This window comes from Strigops habroptila, chromosome 8 (genome assembly GCF_004027225.2).
Source record: "Strigops habroptila isolate Jane chromosome 8, bStrHab1.2.pri, whole genome shotgun sequence".
In the NCBI taxonomy this organism is placed as follows: Eukaryota; Metazoa; Chordata; class Aves; order Psittaciformes; family Psittacidae; genus Strigops; species Strigops habroptila.
In genome coordinates, this window is record NC_044284.2 from 63,112,999 (window position 1) to 63,135,857 (window position 22,859).

The 22,859-nt window shown below is 43.6% G+C and overlaps 1 protein-coding gene across 1 annotated transcript in view; it reads left to right on the plus strand.

Annotated features, from left to right (window-relative positions):
• The window catches only part of LOC115611963 (serine/threonine-protein kinase TNNI3K), a 57,710-nt gene that overhangs the window by 15,191 nt on the left and 19,660 nt on the right, over positions 1–22,859 (plus strand). Inside the window, exons 6-17 of the mRNA XM_030495707.1 lie at positions 1,871–1,969; positions 3,329–3,467; positions 9,301–9,445; positions 9,533–9,637; positions 10,122–10,216; positions 10,865–11,014; positions 12,028–12,114; positions 13,150–13,206; positions 14,211–14,303; positions 14,485–14,542; positions 14,654–14,848; positions 15,203–15,307. Of these exons, the coding sequence (XP_030351567.1) occupies positions 1,871–1,969; positions 3,329–3,467; positions 9,301–9,445; positions 9,533–9,637; positions 10,122–10,216; positions 10,865–11,014; positions 12,028–12,114; positions 13,150–13,206; positions 14,211–14,303; positions 14,485–14,542; positions 14,654–14,848; positions 15,203–15,307 (1,328 nt within the window). The remainder of the gene's footprint in view (positions 1–1,870; positions 1,970–3,328; positions 3,468–9,300; positions 9,446–9,532; positions 9,638–10,121; positions 10,217–10,864; positions 11,015–12,027; positions 12,115–13,149; positions 13,207–14,210; positions 14,304–14,484; positions 14,543–14,653; positions 14,849–15,202; positions 15,308–22,859) is intronic.

Sequence of the window (22,859 nt, forward strand, 5' to 3'; positions counted from 1 at the left end):
CGAGTGCATTAACCAGTGACTGAGCAAGTTCATTATTTACAACCTGAGCACATTAACACTCCTCCAGTAAATGCATGTGCAGAGGCTGCTGCTGAGGTGCTCCTCAGCTGGTAGAAGTGTAGGCAGCTTCTGTAAGCATCTTCAGGGATCTTTCATAAACTTTTATTAATGGAGTCAAAATCTTTTCCGGGCTCTGTAGCAAAAGGATGCACAGCAAAAGGATGTCAACACACATGAGATTTATCAAGGGAAATTCTGACTCTATAGAAAGGGGCTGGAGAGATCAAAATGAGGGTGGTGCAGCACTGAAAGCTTTCCAGAGAGGATGCAGAACCTCCATCCTTGGAAATCATCAAAACTCAATTGGACAAGGCCCTGAGCAACCTGATCTTTGAAACTGGTCCTTGCTTTGATCAGTAGTATGTATGTATGATCTGGAATGCTCAGTATGCTCCAGGATACTTCCAGCTTCTGGAAAATAATATTGGATGTAGAATGCCAGCACTGCCCATCATTTGTATCCAGAGAGGTACTGATAGACAATTCCATAGGACCACAGCAATCCTTACCTCCTCCAGCCTGTCTCCAATTGATGGCTTAGTCCTTGCAACACCCAGGTGCCGCCTGTAATGTGCTGGACCTGTTGAAGCCCCTGGGCTCTGGAGGGACAGAACTGGCACTGCAACGCTGCTCCCAGGGAGGCTTATGGCTGGGACCATGGGGAATGGTTAAACTGATGGGAAACAGCCACGTTTGAATATGCCAGAGAAGGGACATTATGCAGAAAGCGTATTCAGGCAGTCACCTGGAAAGAAATTATTTCAATTTAAATTGTGTAAAGAGCTAATCCCTGTGCACTGATGTTGCTTGGTAACAGGTTTTCGTTCTCTGAGCGCTGGAGAAGGGCATGGGTGGGAATGGCTGGCCCTGCTCCTGCATGTTGAAATGATTTGGTGATTTCAGCTTAGGCAGTGGTTGTCAGAAATGGGCATCATCACCACGAACATTAACCACGGGCACCCTCAGAGGAGGTCTCAGCAGGGAGGGCAGGTATCAGTGGCACAGCTTTGAAGCTGGCCATTTCCTCTTTGATTCATGGGCCAGCATCTTTCACCATCATTAGACTCAAAACTAGCATTCATCCAAATAACATGTAGAACTACTCAGGTAGTCCGTGGTACAAGCCCCTGAGCGTGCCTAAAGAGTCCCTGGTACTTCATAAAGCTCAGCAGCACTTCGGCTCCAGTGCATAATCCACAGTGGATCATTCTGACTTCTATCCTGACAGTTACTCAGGAAGCCAGTGCCTGATAATCCATCACTGTCCGGGTAAACAGCAGCCTCCTGAAAGAAAGGAGCAATTAGAAAGCAAATACTTCAGGTTATTTATTGAAGCCAAAGGGCTATTATCATCTAAAATACAAAGAAACCTTTACCCACTGAGGGAATTATGCGTGAGGATTTGCCTTCACACATTTATATTCCAAAGGATCTTTCATTTTGGTTCTTTTTTCTCCTTCTAAAAACTGATTTGTTTACTGCTCTCTGTTCGTAATGGCTAAAAGAAAATTAAAGGTTATTCTCTGAAAATCCAGACATTCATTTCTGTGCCTCTTACTTCATAACTCAGGCTTTTCACTGGCAAACAGATTTTCAAGCTTATTTATAAAGCATCAGTGACATTCAGTGTTCAGTGTAAGTACTGTAAGTCAATCACTTCTGCATGCTGGATGCAGTTCTTCACCTTCATGGCTTGCTGGTTTGGGGCTTTTTGTTAAGCTGGTGATGTGAGGTTTGGAAACCTTGTTTTATGAGCTGCCCACATGTCTACAGTGCTTCCAACTGGAATTTTCTGCTTGTTTCTTTCCAGGCTGTTGATATTCTTTTGCAGCATGGAGCTTACGTGAATGTCCAGGATGCAGTTTTTTTCACCCCACTGCATATTGCTGCATATTATGGCCATGAACAGGTAACTAAAGCTACAGGTTTGGTGTTAGTTTTGCTTTACATTCCAGAGGATCCCACCATGAAAAGGCCTCATATACAGAAGTTACACTTCTGAAGTCAATCCCTAGTTGTTCGAACAGTCCGAGTATCAACAGGAAATTTATACACTTTATTCTCTGTGCTAGACCCCAGCAAAAATAGGTTTGGTAACCTGTGAACATGCTTGGACCCAGAGGCATAATCCATTTGATGTTTATTCATCCCACATTTCAGAGATTGCATAAGAAATGTGAGTAGATGTTCTTAAACCTCTCCAAGGAATAATAATTAAATGGCAATTCCATTGGTGTTCCCTGGAATGCACAAACTAGCTTGTGGCCACTTGAAGTTAACAGAAAAAAGGATTATTTAGAGAGCAGGGTTTGCATGAGGTCCATGCGCGCGACAAGTCCAACTGTGCTTGCTTCATTCACACAGATCATGGACTTACTGAAACATAAGCTGAAGTTCTGACCAAAGATGCACTGACCCTCCCAATTCTCTTTCTTTTAACAGTCTATAATTGATATACGGTTAATGTAGCAGTCCAGCCCTTTGCCTTCAATAGCCCTGTTATGTGAAATGTGACAATGGGTCTATTTTGGGGTATGCACGTCATTCCCCATACCCTTCTTTCGCTAAAAGCACATATTCTGGGGTATGTTCAAGTTTCAAAGGATGACCTCTAGGCAGAGTGCAGTCCTCATTCCAGTGACACATTACTTTGAGTGCACCAAGGAGGTGCTGTAGGAAAAGCTTTTGAAAGCACAGAGCCCAGATGCACAGATAAGTGAAGATGCTCTACATCTGTGGCTGGGGGCAGCAAGGGGGTGAACCAGGGATGTGCTCCCGAGGTGCTGCTTTCCCTATACATGCGCCTCATCATCCAGTCACATTAAGGAACTCCTGGAATGCTGGCTTGAGAGAGGAGTGTGTTTATTTACCATGAGCCACTTCTGAACAAGTAGTCACGGTCTTGCCAAACTGTGCTAAAAGCTCCTATGGTGCTCCCGTGAGAAGAGGCTCGGATCAGGAAGGAAACAAAGGCTCTGGCATTTGAGGGCTTGGAGGGCATTTGCTTTATTTTGCTGACTGGTCAGTTAAACAAATACATGTGTCTTCTGTCAAGCCTTTTACCATACATAACACTTCAGAGAGTGAATGAGTCCTTGCTATTGAGAATTTAAATATTTATATAGATTATACAGCTTAAAAATAAGTTTTCTACTGAATCTCACCTGATTTAGCTTTAAAGAGATGCCCCCTTCACTGCATAGTGCAATATTCTGTCTGATTTTGTCAAAAGCTTTACTTTGATGGGATAATTTGATGAACTATTCAGGTAACCCACCTCTTACTGAAGTTTGGAGCTGATGTGAACGCGAGTGGTGAAGTTGGAGACAGACCTCTCCATCTCGCTTCCGCCAAAGGCTTTCTCAACATTACAAAGCTCCTGATGGAAGAGGGGAGCAAAGCTGACGGTAAGAAAGGATGTTTTGAAAAATCAACTTGAACATTGTATTTTATAGACAGAGTCGGGTCTCAAATCTTGAATTTAGCTTCCTGACACGTACTCTGTGTCTGTTCGTGTATCAGCTTTGGGCAACTGAAACATACAAATAGGAGTTGGAGAGTTCTCTTCACTTGTTGGTCTGTCACCTCACATGCATTCTGTTTCCATGGGTAACTTAGAGGTGAAAAACAGCAGCAGAAAACAAAATAAAGATTAATATGCAGAGGTAGCTTACTACTGAGACATGCATCCAGGCAGAGGACCCGTGGTCGTGTGGTGTGTGGTTGCGATCGGAATGACACAAACATGTGGTGAACTCCCAGTGGTGAGGTACAGATGAAGAATTTCAAGTCAGAGTTATACAGCAAGTGATTTAAGATAGTTCAGATGAGAAATTGAAATGGTTCACAAACAGTTCCATGGACAATAAAATCTTCTCAGCACATGCTTTATCATGCTTCACAGGCTTCGTACACTTCATTGTGGGACATAGTCCATAAGAGGAAGCATGTGTGTGAGAGATATCACGGGTTGGACAAAGTCCATTAGCATCCTCTTGAAGCTGTGTGAAAGTTAGGAACCTGGGAATTCTTTTCCCAGGTGATCCCATACTGGTGCCAGTAAGACTCTCACATCACGGCTCAGTGCTGTGGAGTTTGCATGTGCCCCAGTTCAAAATATTTTCCATTGTAATTAATATTACATTGCAATTAATTTCCATTGTAATTAATATTAGCATGCAACTGCTGAATGCTTATGCTTGCTCTTTTGTTCCCTCTCCTTATGCTGCTTCAGTAATGGAGAAGGCACAAAACATACCACACTCCAGCCTCACTTTTCCATCACTGTGACACTTGCACCATGTGCATACACACTTGTGGCCACATCCTGTAGTCTTATAAATGTTAAAACTTAGAGGTCACATTTTATGCATATTATGATTATTAATGCAGAGATTCTTAAATACTAAACCACATTAAAATTATTTGGAAATTATTTTCTTATCCTCAGAATAAGAGAAAAAATATTATTTTGAAAAGGAACAGTACATCACTTGCCAAAGTGCTGCTCTTTAATGTATCTTTGGAGTACATCATCACTCTTGTTCACCTACATGCCCCATCCCTGGGAATGTTCAAGGCCAGGTTGGACACAGGGGCTTGGAGCAACCTGCTCTAGTGGAAGGTGTCCCTGCCTGTGGCAAGGGGTTGGAACTGAATGAGCTTTAAGGTCCCTTCCAACCCAAACTATCCCATAATTCATGATTCTATGATTATTCTTTTTCTACAATATACAGGGTAAAATCAAAGTCCCCTTGAAGTCCATGGCAAATTTGCATTAATTTCAATGGGGTTGGGATTCTGCCTGCGGATATCACAGTTTGACCTTGGAAAAGGAGAACTGGAAAAGCAAGAAACAACCAAATAAGAAAACCATTTGCTACAAGAATCTTGCATGTTATAGAAGGAACAAAAAGTTATCAGAGTTCTTCAGGTGTTGCTTCACAATCTAGTATCCCATTTGATGTCTGGTTCCAGTCTGTGCACACAGCCATGCGGGAATCAAAACCAACAGAGCATAGCAGGTGGAGGTAGTGCCAAAAGCAGCAGAATTCCCCTGTGCCTGTTCCTACTCTGGTAGTGGCACAAAGACTGTGTTTCTGCCCAGTTTCCACTTCTTTGCTGGATTTTAACAGCATAAATTTACCATATTCCCTGTAAGTCTTGCCTACAGTGCATTAAACAAGTGTGAAGGGACACAGCCTGGCTCAGGTTTGTAAGTACCTTTTTCAGTAGTGAGCTCTTGATGTTTCAGTCTCATCGTGTAGCACTGAGCTGATGTAATTGTAATAAAGAGGGGGAAAGAAGAGCAGGGGAGGTTCACTGTCAGCTCACTTAATCCAAAAAGAAAGAATATGGGACACCATTTCACATTCTTTTCTTTAAGATCAGAATCTTCAGCCCTGGGAAAAGAAAAGGGAAGCTGCAGGTGGGAAGTCTTTCACTGGAAAAGTAGCACACTTTGAAACATGGTACAGATGGAGGAGCATCTCCTCAATGCCTGGGAATGAGAGTGAGTGGTGAAATCACCTGGAGGAACCTGGCAGTGCTCTGTGCAGAGCACCATCGGTGACACAACCTGAGATGTTTCTCTTAACATAACCTGAGTCACTGAGCAGCTCCAAGCCTGTGGCTGCTGGGGGAAACCAGTGGCCACTGCAGCAGCGCACAAGGGTCAGACTGCTGAAATACAGCAGCACTGACAACAGCCAAAGTTCTGCTTCAACCCAACCACGACAGAGGTGCAAAACCTGTGGAAGGAATGCAGTGCCCATGAGTACATTATCACAGATGCCTGTGTTTCACACCAGCATGTGTGTAAAACCAGCATCTCTCAAGCACAGCTGTTCCGCAGGTGCTGATCTCAGTTTGTTTTGACACAAACTCTGTAGGGAAGGACTAAGTAAATTCTGTGCATTTCCACAAGTCACATAAGGACTTTCAGGCACAATTCTTGAGGCATTGATCAGACTCCTTTAAGCTCCAAATTGATTTTGAGACCATTAATAGATCTGCAAGCCCAGTACACCATCACAAGCTGCTGTCCCTTACAGCGCTGTAACTGCCTTGAGATTTTCACAAACTGGTTTAACATGGGATTTCTCATTTCTGTCTTTAACAGCTTCAGTTTCCTTCTTTCTTTTTTCACGCCTTCCCAACTCCTAGCGATTTTTTTGCATTATTGAGTCAATATGATTGCTACCAACTTGCATTTTTTATTCTGTCAGGAAATTCAAGTTTACGTTGTAGAATATCCAGTGGTAGAATGTGGCAGTAATCGGGGTACAATTATGAAGTGTCAATTCATAACTTTTGATTCATTCTTGTAATCTGGCAGTTTTTTTCTAGGATAATTGTAATAAATAAAACGAAGGGAAGGGTTTTTCCTTAAAATAGAAAAGGAAGATTGTTACAATGAGAAGCCATCAGTGTTCCTCAATAGCCATCCTCTTCCCTCCTTTCATCTGCCTGAATGCCTTTTGTCTCCTTCTTGTTTTCCTGGTAGCTTCACTATACTCATGTCCAGACCCAGCTTCTCTCTGTATAGTTTCGAGAGAATGAATATTCAGCAGTAGATGTTAGATCCTGATGTCTTGCTGCCTTTAGCAGTTGCCTGGTTATGGCCTTGACCTTGGGAAGAGTGTTGTTGAGCTGCTGAGCCTTTTAGGTAAGCAGAAGGGTTTATGTTTAGGTGTCAGGAGCTCATTTGTGAACCAGAGCCCAAGTCATCTAGTTATTTGTTGGTCATCAGTCCCACCTGCCAGTTCCATGGAGGAATCACAGAATGGTTAAAGGTAACCTGATTATTGAAAATAAAGAGCTGAGGTGATGTCCTGTTGTTGTGTTATCAGCTGGGTTGATGGTGCAGCCACACTCCTGCTGGTGTCCCAGCCCTCCAGCAGAGAAAGGAATGGGTGACTGAGAGCTGAAGGTGGCTTACGAAGTGATGGTGATTTAGAATGTGAGTGTGCTTCACCCTTCCTTTATGCTCCACTTCTTTGAGATCAGGGAGGGCCTGGCAATAAGCACTTTCGGATGCTTGACTGTAGAAGTAGGACTCCCAGGGCAGGTGTTTGCATGACTCCAAAACTGCTCCTTCCCAATGAAAGAAAAAAATCATGTTTAAATACTGTATAGCCTGATGGGGTCACTAAGAAACAGAGTATCTGTGAACTCAGAGAACTAGTTGGTGGCCAGGAAACAAACACTTTCTTTGCTTCATGTGAGCCAACTGCTGTATTTTATTATTCTTCAAACTGCTGGTCCTGGAAGTTTCTTTCAGGGACCACGTGATACAAAATGCATTCTTTGTCTGTGTAATTCCTATAGTCTCTTAATGAAATCTGGTGCTCTCAGGAGCACTGAGCTGCCTGGCCTTGCTCGTCTTCTTCTCTCAAGTGTCTTTGAAAATCATTGTCACCTCTGCCGAATACAAGCAATTTTAAATCTAAAGCCAGAGCCTGACATTGAGAATCCTGCACGTTCAGTTGTGCGTCTCCCAGTCTCAACCAGTTCCCACTAGCTGGGTCCCAGGCAGTTTCCCTTGGTTGTTTAAACCAGACTTGCGGTGCCTGTTTTCTGTCCTTGGAAACCTTCCACTCTCTGTGCTGTGGTTCATTGTGAAATCAAAAAGCTATCAATTAAAGAGACCCATCATGCCACATAGAGCTGTATCTCCTTCCAGAGGCAGAGGAAATGGCTTCAAGTATTTGACGTCCTTTCCAACTGCATAAACAGAGAAGATTCATGTTTCCTTCCCTGCTCCACCTCACACCTCATCATGTCGAAGAAGCTCATGGCCCTGGGACCCCCAATGTCCTTCAGGCCATTCTGTAGGTACATATTCCAACACACTGACATGTATTATTATAAAACTCTGACATTTATTCCCCTCTTATTTATTGCACCTCAGAATGAAGCTGTGTCTGCTACCGCAGCATAATAAAAATCAAATGCTAACATGTCACATGAATCTGTAAAGTGAAGAATTATTTTAGAATAGAGAAACAAAACAATTTACTTTTCTTTACTCCCTTTAAAATACAACTGCGAGGAAGGTTGGTGGAACCAGTTAGTGAAATTGGGGCCACAAGCTTGATATAAGTTAAAGGAATTCCTTTTTGTTTTCTTCTGTGGTCTGAAACAGAATTCACCTTTGGAGTTATCTGTCACTGGACACCAGTGAGCACTGGAAATCTGGATGTTTGAATGAATTCTCCTCTTCCTTTCTTGCCTTATATGTATTTACATTTTAATAGTGACTATGATAAATACATCCTTATTGTGTTACCTTCATTTTTTGTTTCTGTTTTGTCACTGTATAACTACATTCAGAAGCCTTTGTGGCGTATGAATGGCATGGACTAAAAGCATCTTCATGCAGCGAATCACTTTCTTGCCTATTGCTCTAGCTTTTATACCATTCTAGCAAAAGATATTTTTAGCCTATTGCTCTACCTTTTATACCAAGCTAGTTTTAGCACATCATGTTTAGTTCCTGGTTTACAGTTTTGTTTTTTCAACATTCTTCGTCGTTTCACAAACAGTCCCAAAATAACCAGTTCCTTATCTTTCTGTTCTCCTGCTCCTGCCCAGCTGGGTTGCTCTGCTTAATCACACAGTGTACTTTGCTTCTTCTTTAACTCTTTCTTCTCCAGCCAAGCAGTTACTTCTCTTTGGCAATAATCAAATAGTTTCCATCCTCTCCCACAAGCGTTGATCCTGCTGCTCAAGGAAGCTAACATAAACCTTAAAACCAACCGCATTTTCCTTCCTGTGAGCAACAACAAAGTATTTTTATTAATAGTATTTGTAATCAATAACTATTGTTCCATGCATTTGGAGTAACTCCATGGATTGCTTTCTTACACAGAGTAGCTACGTATCTTACTTTTGCTTCACAACTGCTCTTTCTAAGGGCCACTTATAACTCGTGAATCATTCATGGAAAGCTACATCAAAACATTCAATACATCTGCTACTGGAAGAAAGCAATTCCACCTCAAGTCCAAAAAACCACCGTGGCAGACTACTACAGATGACATTGAGTAGTGTGGGTTTGATATATGAAACCTCACAGAAATATCCAGTTAAAAGAAATAGGACCATAAACATTTCAGCAGGACGTTTCAAACATATGGGCACATATAGGCAGAACACCTAAAACATTACTAAATGCCCCAAACAAGCTATGTTAAGTATAAAATACTTCCTTTGGTCTCTTTCTGGGTCCAACGGCAGTGAATGCTCAGGACAACGAAGACCATGTCCCTCTGCACTTCTGCTGTCGATTTGGACACCATGAAATCGTGAAGTTCTTACTGCAGAGCAGCTTTGAAGTTCAGCCCCATGTGGTGAATATCTATGGAGACACCCCTTTACACCTGTGAGCTCTGGGTTACCTGATTTACAATTGGGAAGTTAGGATAATGGGAAAGTTGGTGGTGTTAACAGCTCTTTACTTCACCTCTAGTGCCTGCTACAACGGGAAGTTCGAGGTTGTGAAGGAAATGATTCAGCTCTCGGGAACAGAAAGTCTCACTAAAGAAAACATTTTCAGTGAAACGGCTTTCCACAGGTGAGATGTTTAAATGCCGTTGTCAGCAGCATTCCACTTACACTTGCATGCGGTACAACACCCAGAATTGCAACTGTCTCACCAGCAGCCAGGCGAGGAACAAAGCAAGCAGTGAGCTCAGTGTGGATGGCAAGATTACATCTGGGGATACAGGAAAGCACGTGAAGGTAGAACCAGGTAGTCCAGATGCCCTGAATGAGAAACGAGGTGGCTGAACAGTTTGATTCTGATGCTCTAAGTTTGTAAAGCATCATTTAAGAGGCACTTTGCAAAACAGACTTTGTATAGCTGTGCAAAATGGATTTACACAGCAATAACTATAATGTCCCTGAAACAACAGAATGAACGTGCTTTGGTGGGTGAACCATGCATTTGCACAGTTCTAAAGATCCTTTATTCTATTTCTACAGTTTTATCTCTGTGTAATGATTTTTTGGGCTGCCTTTTATGGACTACAGCATTCACATTTCCCTTTATTTTACAGTGCTTGCACTTATGGGAAGAACATAGAACTTGTAAAATTTCTTCTGGACCAGAACATTGTAAGCATCAACCACCAGGGAAGAGATGGGCACACAGGTAACATTGTCATCCTTATGGGGTATGAGGGTATGTTCCAGCTCCAAACAATCGTGAAGCCACACACAGTGAGGATTTCCATGTAATTTTCATGGTGATTTGATGGTCACCACCCAGTTACCTTTCAGACAGATCTCAGCTCTTTTGGAATACATTTGCAGACATGCGTAGTAGCAGTAATAAGACTTCGGTGAGGATGTGCCAGGCTCATTAGCTTGTATATGGGTAACAAACCTGATGTAAACTGATTCTCCAATGGTTGGGCTTCTAAGTAGGTTCAGGAGTTGGGCCCAAGTATTATTCTGCTAGGGACCAGGCATGAAGGATCTGGTGTCTGAAGGGCAGCACACCTCCATGCTCCTGCCACAGGCAACAGCAAAAGAGCCGCCTTTGTTTCCATTTGCTTTTCCTCACATACAAAGTTGTTCAGTGTGATTTGCAGGTGGGAGAGTAAATGCTGACATCTTGTGTGCAGGCAGTATAGGGGTTCCTGCGACATTCCTATTTCATTTTCACCTATAGCTTCGGGTACTTTTTTGATAATATATTCCTTTATGTAGGAAACCTATTTGTGCTTTATAGTTGTTGCTGCAAGTCCTGTTCTGATGTTCTGACAGCTGTGCTTACCACACTTCTCTGATGCTCTAGGACTACATAGTGCTTGCTACCATGGCCATATTCGACTTGTACAGTTTTTACTGGATAATGGAGCTGATATGAACCTGGTAGCTTGTGATCCCAGCAGGTCCAGTGGAGAAAAGGATGAGCAGACCTGTTTGATGTGGGCCTATGAGAAAGGTATTTTGCCTTTCTAGTTTCTGCTACAAAATGACATGGTTCAGTGCGAGGCGCCCCTGCCCATGGCAGTGGGGTTGAAACTAGATGATCTTAAGGTCCTTTCCAACCCTAACTATTCTATGATTCTATGAAAATCCATAGGAACAGCACAGGGAGGAGAGAACAGCAGAGGAAGGAACACTACAGAAAAACCCCTCAGTCCCTGTAGAATAAGAGCTCTCATCCATCTGCTTTCTGGTTCCTGGCATGAAGGGTTATAAAACCCAGCCCTTTTGTTTATCTTCTGAGACACTCTGTTAAGCGTTAGTCTGATTCAGCACAAACTCAAGGACGGGAGTGTTTCTGTGCTGCTAAAATAGAAAACACGCAGCCTGTTCAGGAGAGGCTGTTTCTCCCTCTGTATGTGCACGAGTTGTAGTTTTTTTACTGAAAGGGTGATGAAGCAGAGTCTTAAATTCTTGCAGATATGGATCACAGCAAGGCAGTTTCCATGGTTCCTGTTTTACCATCCTACATGGGCCAATCTTCTGTCCTGTTTTTGACTCCATGACTTCAGGACCTTCCCCCTCCTCCAAAAGTAGCACCATTTATTATGAGAATGACTAACAAAGAACTGTGGATTTCAAAGGCCTGGCAAAATATTTAGTCCAGTTTAGGACACCAAAATGGAAATACTTTCAGGCGCTGGTTTTCCTTGTAAGGCCTATTGAAGAGCATTGTCAACTTCCACTGTAGGCTTTCTGTAGGAGGGTTTGTTCTATCACCATACTTCACATTTTAGGATTAGATGGACTAGTGACAATATGATCCTTATTTTTCTTGGCAGGTGTTTCCCTATATTTCTGTAGTTAAGGATCACAGGATGGTTCTGATGAGCACAGCCTTATCTGTGTCTACATGTTTTATGGGCACATTGTACCATTTTTTAGAAATCCCCCAATTTTGTATAAATCAATTAAAAAAAGACTATTGAGTTTACCTGCACATCTTTAGACTTCCTCTTTCTTCCTTAGGTCACGATGCCATTGTGACCCTTCTGAAGCATTATAAGAGACCTCAAGATGAATCCCCCTGCAATGAATACTCACAACCTGGAGGAGGTATGGTCTGAGAAATCACTTTATTCTCTAACTGAAGGGTCTGGTCTAAAGACCACTGAAGTCGCAGAATCACGGAGTGGTTGGGGCTGGGAGGGACCTCTGGAGATCATCCACTCCAACCCCCTGCTAGAGCTCACCTGGAGCAGGTTGCAGAGCATCATATCCAGGCAGGTTTATCTCCAGAGAGGGGGGCTCCTCAGCCTCTCTGGGGAACCTGTCCCAGTGCTCCACCACTCCCAAAGTAAGGAAGTTTTTCCTCATATTCCAGTGGAACTTCCTGTGTCTCAGTTTGTGCCTGTTGCTGGGCATCATTGAAAAAAGTCTGGCCCCATCCTTTTGACACCCACTCTTGCAGACCCGTCTCTCTCTCTGCAAGATATATATATTTATCTCACTATAAAATCAGCATCATGAGAATCACCATTTCCCAGGTACTCTATATGTGTCAAAAGTCTTCCTTTATCTCAAAATAGAGTTGTCACTTTGTATCACTCGCTAGAAAGAAAAGCTAAAGCTATGAGATGAAGATCAATCCCTTGTAATCATTACTCCTGCCTTTTCCCGTCATAATACCTTGTCTAGCCATTCTCCTCGTGGTGCTTAGCTCTGATGTTTCTGATTGCTGACACTCGGTAGATTTCTATGTTTAGTCCCCTTTGTGTTTTTTAATACCTGTGACTATCTAATTCCCCCTTGGGAAGAATTAATCACCCTTTTTGCTACAAAAACACTCATTTGTATTGGCAACTAAATGACAAGTGCTGAGAAGAATGTTAAAGCAAGGAGTTCGATAAATAAACCACTGCAGTGTGTTCTGTTCCCAGCATAAATCCAAACCAGCCTCACAGCAGCTACAGTGAAGATTAACTCCAGCCCAGCCCGGCCCGGCACACAATCACATGTGTCAGTGTGCTTATGTGTATGTCCACCCCTTTATTTTTCATTCTTTGGCAATCACTGCCTGATTAATTTATCAGTACAGATGCTTCTGCTGTCTTTGAGCTCCACAAAACTCATTCTGTTCTTCTGTTTCAGATGGTTCCTATGTGTCAGTTCCATCCCCTCTAGGGAAGATTAAAAGCATGACAAAAGGTATTTTAATGGCAATGGAAAACTTGAACTTTTATGGTCATTTTACCCAAGGGGTTTGTCAGCCTTAACGCACTGCACAGGATTCATTACTTCTGGGATTTTAAGTGGTCAGAAATGTAATGATGGGCATAAGCAGCAGCAATATTTCCCCAGGGTAATTGTAGGAAACAATATACTTACCTTTGTTGCTCAACATCACGATAATTCCTGCATTCATCTTATTTTCGTTTACTTTAAAAAAAACATTTATTTTTATTTCTTTGGAGAAAAGGATGTGATTGTAATCTAGCACCAAAGCAATACACACACACCTGTGAATGCAAGCAAATATCATATTGAATTCTGCTGTAAAATGCCTGGATTATCTTTACAAGAAAAGTCCTATCTAAAAATAATTGGTGTTAACCTGAAACACAAATAGATAAAATGTCCAGATGAATATTTGTACTTTAAAATATTTCATTTTTTGTGGTGCTTTGAATTTTCCACTTCAAATATGCACTGTGGGTATAATGAAATCCTGACATCCCTTACACAGCAGTGCTGAAATATTCCATTTAGAAATGTTCTGATAAACTTTATATAATAGACTGAAAAGATCAGCAAGGTAGAGATGTTTGCTAACGAAATGAAGCCGCAAAAGTTAGATTCCCCCTGACACGAAAGAGTCGGTCAGATCTGGAATAGCATTCACTGCATTAGTGATGAGCTGTACAGGAAAACAGGAGCTAATTCTGTGTATAAAGAGTTTTACACAATCATCAGATGGGAAGGCAGAATATGCCCAGGGATAAGGGTTGAGAGCCAAGAAAGTCCCAAGCAGCTGAGGCATTGTGAGTATTGGTCTGTCACTGGTTTTGCTGTGGTTACTGAAAGAAAAGGGAACAGGATTTACAGGAGGAAACCACCTTTCACAGCACAGCACGTGTGTGAGGGTAAATCCTCATGCTCTGCCCTTCCCCACGACCCGCGCTGTGCAACAGGACAAGTGTTTTCCCTTGCAGAGAAGGCAGATGTCCTCCTCCTCCGCGCTGGTTTGCCATCGCACTTCCATCTGCAGCTCTCAGAGCTAGAGTTCCATGAGATCATCGGCTCAGGTACCTGAGGAAGCATGCTTCCCTTTGAAATGCCTGATGTACCTGATGTACCCATTTGAAATGCCTGATGCACCCATTCAAAATGCCTGGTGCACCTGTTTGAAATGCCTGGTGCACCCATTCGAAATGTCTGATGCTCATGATCAATAACTTTGTGCTTATTTCTTTTAAACCATTTTAGGGTCTTTTGGAAAAGTGTACAAGGGGCGATGCAGAAATAAAATAGTGGCAATCAAACGGTGAGTTCATCAGAGGTTTCCACCTGGTTGGGCAGTGACCCACCTTGAAGCCTTGACACCCCCTGTTTTGTGCTATTTATGCCTTACTGTCTCCCTCGTGTGAACTCTCAGCTACCGAGCCAACACGTACTGCTCCAAATCTGACGTGGACATGTTCTGCCGCGAAGTTTCCATCCTCTGCCGCCTGAACCACCCGTGTGTGATCCAGTTTGTGGGAGCCTGCCTGGACGACCCCAGCCAGTTCGCTATTGTCACTCAGTACATCTCAGGGGGATCGCTCTTCTCCCTGCTCCATGAACAGAAGAGGTATCCTCTCCATCCCTGCTGGGGCTGGGGGTACAGATTGGGGTGACTGGTAAACCTGTGCCCATGTAAATGTTCATTTCAGTACGAAGCAATAGGGGAAGGAACACATGAGAAAAATGTTAGCTGTGATGCAGATTATTGATGTACAAGGGAAATTCATAAGTCATCACAAAAATATTATTGTCATTATTTCACATTATCTACAGTTATGTTACATGGCTTATGTAACGTGATTTTGTATTTAAAGCAATTGCAAAGGTTCCATGATGTACAGGTAAGAATAATTTACAGGTAATTTATGTCTGTTTATTCATTTTGAGTGATTTCTTTTGGTTGTTCTTTTTCAACATACAGAACCCTGGATCTGCAGTCTAAGTTAATCATTGCTGTAGACGTTGCCAAAGGCATGGAGTACCTCCACAACCTCACCCAGCCCATCATACATCGCGACTTGAACAGGTAAGTCTCTTCCTTTAACCATTCCGGGAATGCGAAGCCTCAAGCAGCAGCGAAGCTCTGCAGCCTCCCCTGCACCCATAGGCTCTGGTACCTGAGTGGTACCTCAGTACCGCTGGTGGAGCTTGGAGGAAGGTCTGCTTGCACCAGTTGGGCTGGGAGCTGTAACACGAGGCTTCCACATCCAATGGAGGCTCTAGCACATTTTAGTTGACTGAGCAGACAGCAGACAGCCTTGTCTGTGTAGTGATTTCCCTGACTGGTAGCTTGTCTGAACACTACTGCTTGCACCCCACCTGCACAAGAGCTCCTGTGGGATGGCTTTTCCACGCTCCCTGCTGTTTAGGGCATTTCTCCAGTATGAGTTTTTGAATCCAAAACATTAATTAATTTCACCTGTTTTCATAGAATCATAGAATAGTTTGGGCTGGAAGGGATGTTCAAAGCTCATCTAGTCCAAGCCTCTGCAGTGAGCAGGGACATATTCAATAGATCCCTTCTCTGGGCACCCTGTGCCAGGGCCTCAGCACTCTCACAGGGAAGAGCTTCTGCCTCAGAGCTCATCTCAATCTCCCCTCTGGCAGGTTAAAGCCATTCTCCTTGTCCTGTCCCTACCGCCCCTTGTAGAGCTGTTTTTCCCCTTTGCTGAGCTAAGCATTAAACTGGCTGTTGGGCTGTTCCCAGTTCTGGCATGGGATTCTGAGGGAATATGAGGCAGCAGCAGTTTTCGAGCATGTTGCTGGCACCTCCAGGGGAACAGCACGGCCTGCAGGCAGGGAGGGAACTGGAGAGCCAGGCATGTGTGTAATGATAACATCTTGAGTTCTCCTCAGTGCCCAAGAACTTTGGGTTCAAAAGGGCACTGCAGGAAGCAGTACCTGCTCTTGAAGTGATTTTTTAAATGAAAGAATAACTCCATTGTGGTTACAAAAGAAAAACATACCCTTGCAGGCTGAGGAAGCAAATCACAGCACTGATACTAAAGAAAACACCACCCTTCTTTATTTTAGGCTGAAAAATGCAGCCTGCAAACCATAATCTGGGATTTATGTGCCCCAGGTTAGCAATAGTGGCACGAATTCTGCTCTATATGCTGACTGCAGATTTTAGCACACTTTGCTGTATTTGTCCAAGAGCATCTATCAGCTCACGCTGAAACTGCCACGAGCACAGAGGAATGGCTGCATCCGGCACTGCATTCACAGGCCCTGCTGCTGCGTTGGGCTGTGCAGCCACATGTATGGCTGTGATCAGCGGCGAGTAGGAGGATGTTGCTGATGTGTTCCTCTTATAGCCAAGGTTCTCTCCTCCTCCTCCTCACCCTGCCTTCGCACATCCTCCACTTCTCCCTGGGTCTCCCCATACACCTCCACCCGTTCACAGCTCCCTTTTGGGCCACCAAATGGTGAGGCTCAGAGGAGGGAGATGCTTTGTTCTGAAGCTGTAGCCCCTGCCTCAGTCGTGGTGCAAGCCAAGAGCCCATGTCTGAATGCTGCAGCCTGTGTGACTGGTTTAGGACAGCAAAGACCCGGATGTGCCTTGTTCCTGCTGGCTGTTAGGAGAATAGTTCTGCTCTGAAGGGTTTAAATCGTGTGTTCCACAAAAGAAAAGGCAAAACATTCTCTCCCCAGAGAGCCAACAAGCGCATCGTTGTCTCACAGAACTTTTACCAGATCCAACTTGTGGGGTCACAAGATAATTTGCTGTAGGGGCATCAGTGTGGCTGATGTGATCAGTGGTGCGGGGAGTAGCTTAACTGTTGAAGGTTTCCAGTGCAAGAGCAGAAGTCGTGTTTGCAGCGCGAGTCCCAGCCAGCCACGGGCACTATTACAGGATGAAAACCTTCAGGACAATTGAAGACAAAGACCAAGAGGGAAACTCTGTGTTAAGTTTTGCCAGTGGCTTCACAGGAGCCTCGCATTTTTTACCTTAAGTCTTACATAGCTTGTAACCCTCTTTGTGAGTTCTGAAATCCAATGCAATGCACATAATGCATTCAATAAATCTGCAATATGGCTTGAAAGAACTGAGAGAAAATGAATCTTTCATGTCTCTGCCCTGGAAAAGGGGTTATCCTTCCACTTGGAGAATAATTGGGAGTTTTCTTTTGCTTTCCAGTTCTGACAGCTATCAGCAACAGTGACACATATCAGCTTATTACTACTAACACCGCAGTGAGGGATTGTAGCCACAATGATTATAGCACTTTAATAAAAAAGAGACCATTTTAGTAGCTATTTAATTTAAGCCACAGCAGCTGAACAGGTTGGGCCAAGCCTTTGAGTGACTCACCTTCATTTGATGGCTCCTACTGTCTGTAAAAGATCCTGAGAGTCGGTTTAGTGAGGAAGATGAAAGCGAGGATGGAAGCCTGGCGGTAATGGGGATGGTGTCTGCAACTCCTCTTTGTTATAAAACTCCTCGTGAAACCTTAAAATAGCAGTTGCCTTTCATTAGGCCCACAGCGTGCTAAAGGCAGAAGGTTCTTTCAATGGCCTGTTCCCTGGGAAAGGGATTCACAGCGAATGTGCTCCGTGAGTTCTTGCCCTGGGATGGAGCAGCCCTTGCACATGTGAGGCCCACAGCACCGTGTGTGCCTGCGGCAGCCGGATGATCACACACTCCTCATTCTTTCCTCCTGCTTTCCTTCCGCGGTTTCATGAAGAGAACGCTGCCTGGTCTCACCTTTGCAAACTGTGTATGGCTTTAACACAAGACAATTAATTTCTGATTCTGCTGAACTCACCATTAACCTTCTGTCAGCTCAGCTCACATTTTTCTTGCTGTATTTTTCAAAACAGAGGCTTACAAGTTCCTTTCTCATCTGTGGCTTTCCAATCTCTGAGTGCCATTGAAGCAACAATAGTGTTTTGGAACTGCACCTTCCAAGCCTTATTTCTGTGGGTTATTTTTTTTCCTTTAGATAAGAAAAATCAGTAGCTGTAGTGTTCAGTGGTGGTACCAGACTGACAAACCCTTCCAGAGGTTACCTCCTGCTTTCAGCTATGTCCATACACACAGCACCAAGAGGAGCATTCGGCATTGTTTCGGGTATGGAAAGAGTCCATGCACAGAAAGGGTCCATTGTCGATTTCTTGGTTTCTCCACAAAAACTGTCAAGCCAGGACTAGACTGTGTATATTGCCAACTTGGGTGTATTCAGGGTCTGTACTATCCCTGAGTAGGTTGAAGTTGAAGCTGGGGCTTAATGCATTTATTCACATTGAGAAATGGTGATCATTTCTGTCCCTAGTGACAGAGCTCAAATCTGAACCAAGACCACAGAGGAGTCTAGTTCTGTATGATCCTGCATTCAGCCCAGGGTTCAGCCTTCAGGAGTCTCTAGTTTAGCCTTGTGCTGGATTAACATTTTCATTTAACACCTGGTGGGTGTCTCCAAACAATTCCACCATCCCTGTGGCAGGGGGTTGGAACTGGATAATCTTAAGGTCCCTCCCAAACCAAACCACTCTGTGATTCTAGGATTCTATGTTGTACTCAAATCACTTAAATATTTTGATGGAAAGTATCTACGGGAGCTGAAGTCAGGTTAACTATAAACTGAAAGAGCTGTGGCCATGTTGTATGAGCCCATTACACTTCTATGATTTAATTTATCATCCCAAGGTTTGGGTTTAGGTGAAGCCAGAAACCTTGAAGACAGTGATTTGTGGGAGTCCTGGTTGGCAGAGCTTAACTTTTTTCTGTCCTAAACACTGTTATCTGGTGAAATCTGTGTTCCTCATGTGGCTGTTTTTGCTTATGTCTACACCTCTAACATGGGCAAGTTGGGCTTTTTGGTTGAGGCCATCAATATTACTTTCATTTCCCCTTCATCATGTAAGCCATTGCCAAGTTTTTCATTTCTTCTTCTCCTGTACTCTACACTCCTGAATTCACTCCAACCGTTCAACACTTTGACAAATACCGTGCCAGCATTGGGGTGTTCACATTCACACACCTTCTCAGTGTAACCTGCTCAGCCCTTTCCAAAGCCATGCACCATGAATGCCTAGTGACTGCTGCAGGAAACCTTCATCTCCAGAGTTCCTGGAAGCCTCTGGCCTAGCTAGAGCTTGTTGTGCAGCTTTCCCACATCCCCACTTTGTGTGAAAACCAGTGTTTGTGATGCTGATTTCTAAAAGCCTTGCTCTTCATTCTCACATGGAATTAGTGTTTTTCTGCTTCCTCCTGTGTGCTCTTTGCTGAAAATTAAATTAATTGCAGTAGCTTCCTTGGATTAGTAAATCCATTTTCAATGGATTTTATACACAATTTTCCTGCTAAACAACATTTTGCAATAGACAAAAGATTCTTTGCCTGCATGGTCACAATCTGTATCCTTGTACTGCACCCTGGATACAGAGCATGTCTTTCACTAGTCAATGTTTAAATCACAAGTATTTTGTCTTTGCCTCTAAGCTTGATTCTATCTAACATCTGCAGAGCTGTAAATGTGGCCATAGGTCACCTCCACAGTTGTTTTTAAAGGTTTCCTCTCACATCATGTTCCTGCACCAGGCACAGAACCTTCTCTTCCCTCTAGCAGGAGCTAAGCAGCGCTTGCTGTTTCAGTTGGATACGCAGCCAGGCCCAGCAAGGCACCAAAGCGAGGGATATTATTCCAGCTCTTTCCCAGTTTGCTGTCATCTACGGCAGATGTCTTGTGCCTGCAGCAGTTTGTATTTGCATTCTGTGATCATATCACAGTGCTCTGAAAAGCACATGAATTAGTGTGTAAAAATTCAGGGTTTTCTTCTTCTAGAACAAGTGATGCTCACCATGCTTCAGCCTATTTCTGAGCTGGCTGGGAAAGTACAGCTGATTCCTAAGCTGTGGAACTGTTAGGATAAAAGACTAGGGAGGCTGCTGGGTTTGGGACATGAGGGACTGTGTCCCTGGGCAGAGCTGAACCCAGGGATGTTTTAAGTCCTCTGAGGCATGTCGATCCTTCCCTGCTGATGAGAGTGTCACAGGGACCTTCTAAACAATCCTAATTCCTGCTGCATCACTACCTCAGTGTTGCTGCCTTCACAACATCTTGACACACTTGAGCCGATCTTTCCAAACTGGAGCACATGTGATGCTTTGTTTAGAGCACACGTGTTGAGTTCCTGCTTCACTTGCCTGCTGGCTGCACTTCATCTTCATCAAACATAGAAACAAAGGAAAGCAATCAAAGCTTCAGTTTTATGAACTCCTCGTATCATTTCTTCACAAGTTTGCCTTCCATTTTCCACTCTGTGTACTTACTGCAAGATCTCTCCCAGGAAGTTGAGATCCGTAAAGCTTTTTCAAAGTTTGAATGGAAAGCTTCCATGTCCAGACTTCCTTCTGGTGTAATATTGACTTTTGATCCATCGTTGCTGTTCTGTCACAATAGAGGGATTTTATTGAGCCCTTTTGGAGAACCCAGAAATAAATGTGACCTCTCCTGTACACCCTGAACTAGATCCATGTTCCTCTTCTCTGAACACGTTTACTCCGTATAGTGGTGGCTGACTGATGTGGGCAGGGACATTTTCCACTAGAGCAAGTTGCTCCAGACCCCATCCAACCTGGCCTTGAACACTGCAAGGATGGGACAACCATGTCCCCTTGCTCTGCTGCTCACAGCCTAGTCACACGATTCACAGTCACTGCTCAGGGTTCGGCAGGGCAGCACAGAAATGCTTTTAACTGTTGTGAAGCTGGTTTAACTTCAGTGTGAAGACTCTTCTGCTCACATGTATGTGCGTTTTCAGCCAATATTAGAAGAAAAGGAATTCGGACACTGATGAAATCAATGAGAGAGATGGCTTGCATCAGAAGTGTGTGTGGAGTAACATCCCTGAAATCAATGCCCACTGCAGGACTCAACCATTGATAATTTCACATGGATTTTGCAATAATCCACTGTGAGGTTAAGAATAAAGCATGATCTCAGGAGCTGTAAATAGAGGGAAGTGAGTCAGATCACCTTTAGTCTAACTAACTGCAGCTATCCTGACTTGACAACTGTTACTCTTATGTTTTGCAGTTCATTAACCTCAAGCTATGGTTTCCCAAACCATCAAATCTCACAGTTCAGCTTCTTCTCTAAAAAACCTTCAATTGAGAGTGTCATGTTGGACAAGACATGAACCTGAGCTAATCCTGAAGACTGGAAAACACACTTAGATTCAAAAGAGTCTGTTCCTACACGCCCAGGGATGAAAGCACACCATCCTCCTCACGTGAGGGGTATGTTTTCAAACACTCTGTTTAGTCTCTTTTTCATCCCACTCTGCAGATAAGACCAAAAGAATCATTTTAGTCGTTCCTCAGCTTAGGCTGTGAGACAACAGTGTGAGTCAACAAGCCCAGTACTCTGCTGTTAGAGCCACCCATTCAGTCTGATATGTAAAATATGGGCTGTATCTGGGGTTGACTCTGCATGCATTTCAGCTGGAGCACCATGACATATCCAAGACTTCAAGGAGCAGGTAATCCATCAAACTTTTCATAGCCCACCTGCACTTTGAAAGCTGTGAGGGGCTGAGATGTACCAGCACCTATCGACTGGTCTCTTCACCTTCTCTTGGATTACCATAGGACTTTTATTATCTCCATGTAAAGCAGGTGCTTTCCAAAACCACTGTGTTCTCTGTCTTTAGACAAGCTTTGAGTTTTCTGTCCCACTGATGACAGTGTAGGTGTTCACCATAGTTCTTAGCCACTGCAAACCCAAGTTCCAATTTGAAGTCACATAGTATTGGGAGTGTGGCTTATGTTCCCAGCTTAGTGACCCCAGTGTTGTTGTATGAAACGAACGTTGTGTGTTTGTGTTCAGCTTTCCAAATGGTAAACATTTCCATCAAACCTTGTGAACCTGAGTCCCACCAGGAGTTTTCCCAAGTGCCAGCCTGTAGTTCAGGTGGATGGCAGTGTGAAAACATTGCAGTCCTAGGAATGCAGCTGCAAGAAGACTGTGGTTATAGGATACCTCAATCGGTAGTGCCCAGGCTGCACCAAGATGCTGTGACACTGAATGCATCCTCTCAGTGCTCTGAAATCACTGCCCTGGCACTTCCAAGGCTGGTTCCTTGTTGTTGGTCAGCTGCCTTCTGCAAAAGGACTCACATTTGCTACGCTGGCATGAAAAGAAGAGTTATTCTCTAGCCAGTTCTGAGCATGAGTAGCTAAAATGCATTTGTGTATGAGGAGGGAACACTTCAGCCCTGGTAACTCTATGCTGTCCAATGTGTCAGCAGTGTAGTAAAATGACACATCGTTTTCTGTATTCAATATAGCATGAAGAAGAAGAGGAGCAGGAAATAAGTGCATTTGAAAGGCATTTATGGATCCACAGAAGCAAAAGCCCGTATGTGTATAAATATGCCTATAGGTGTTTACTCAGTGCTTGAGGGATTATTGAACTCCCTCTGCAAACCCCTATGTAGTTTGTTGCATGAAGAGCTGCTTGCTGCTGAGAGATTAAACAGAGGCCACTGGAGAGCTGCAGTTAATAAAATCACAGAGCAGCTAAGCTGGGAGGGACCTCCGAGATCATCTGGTCCAAAACCTCCCCCTTCAT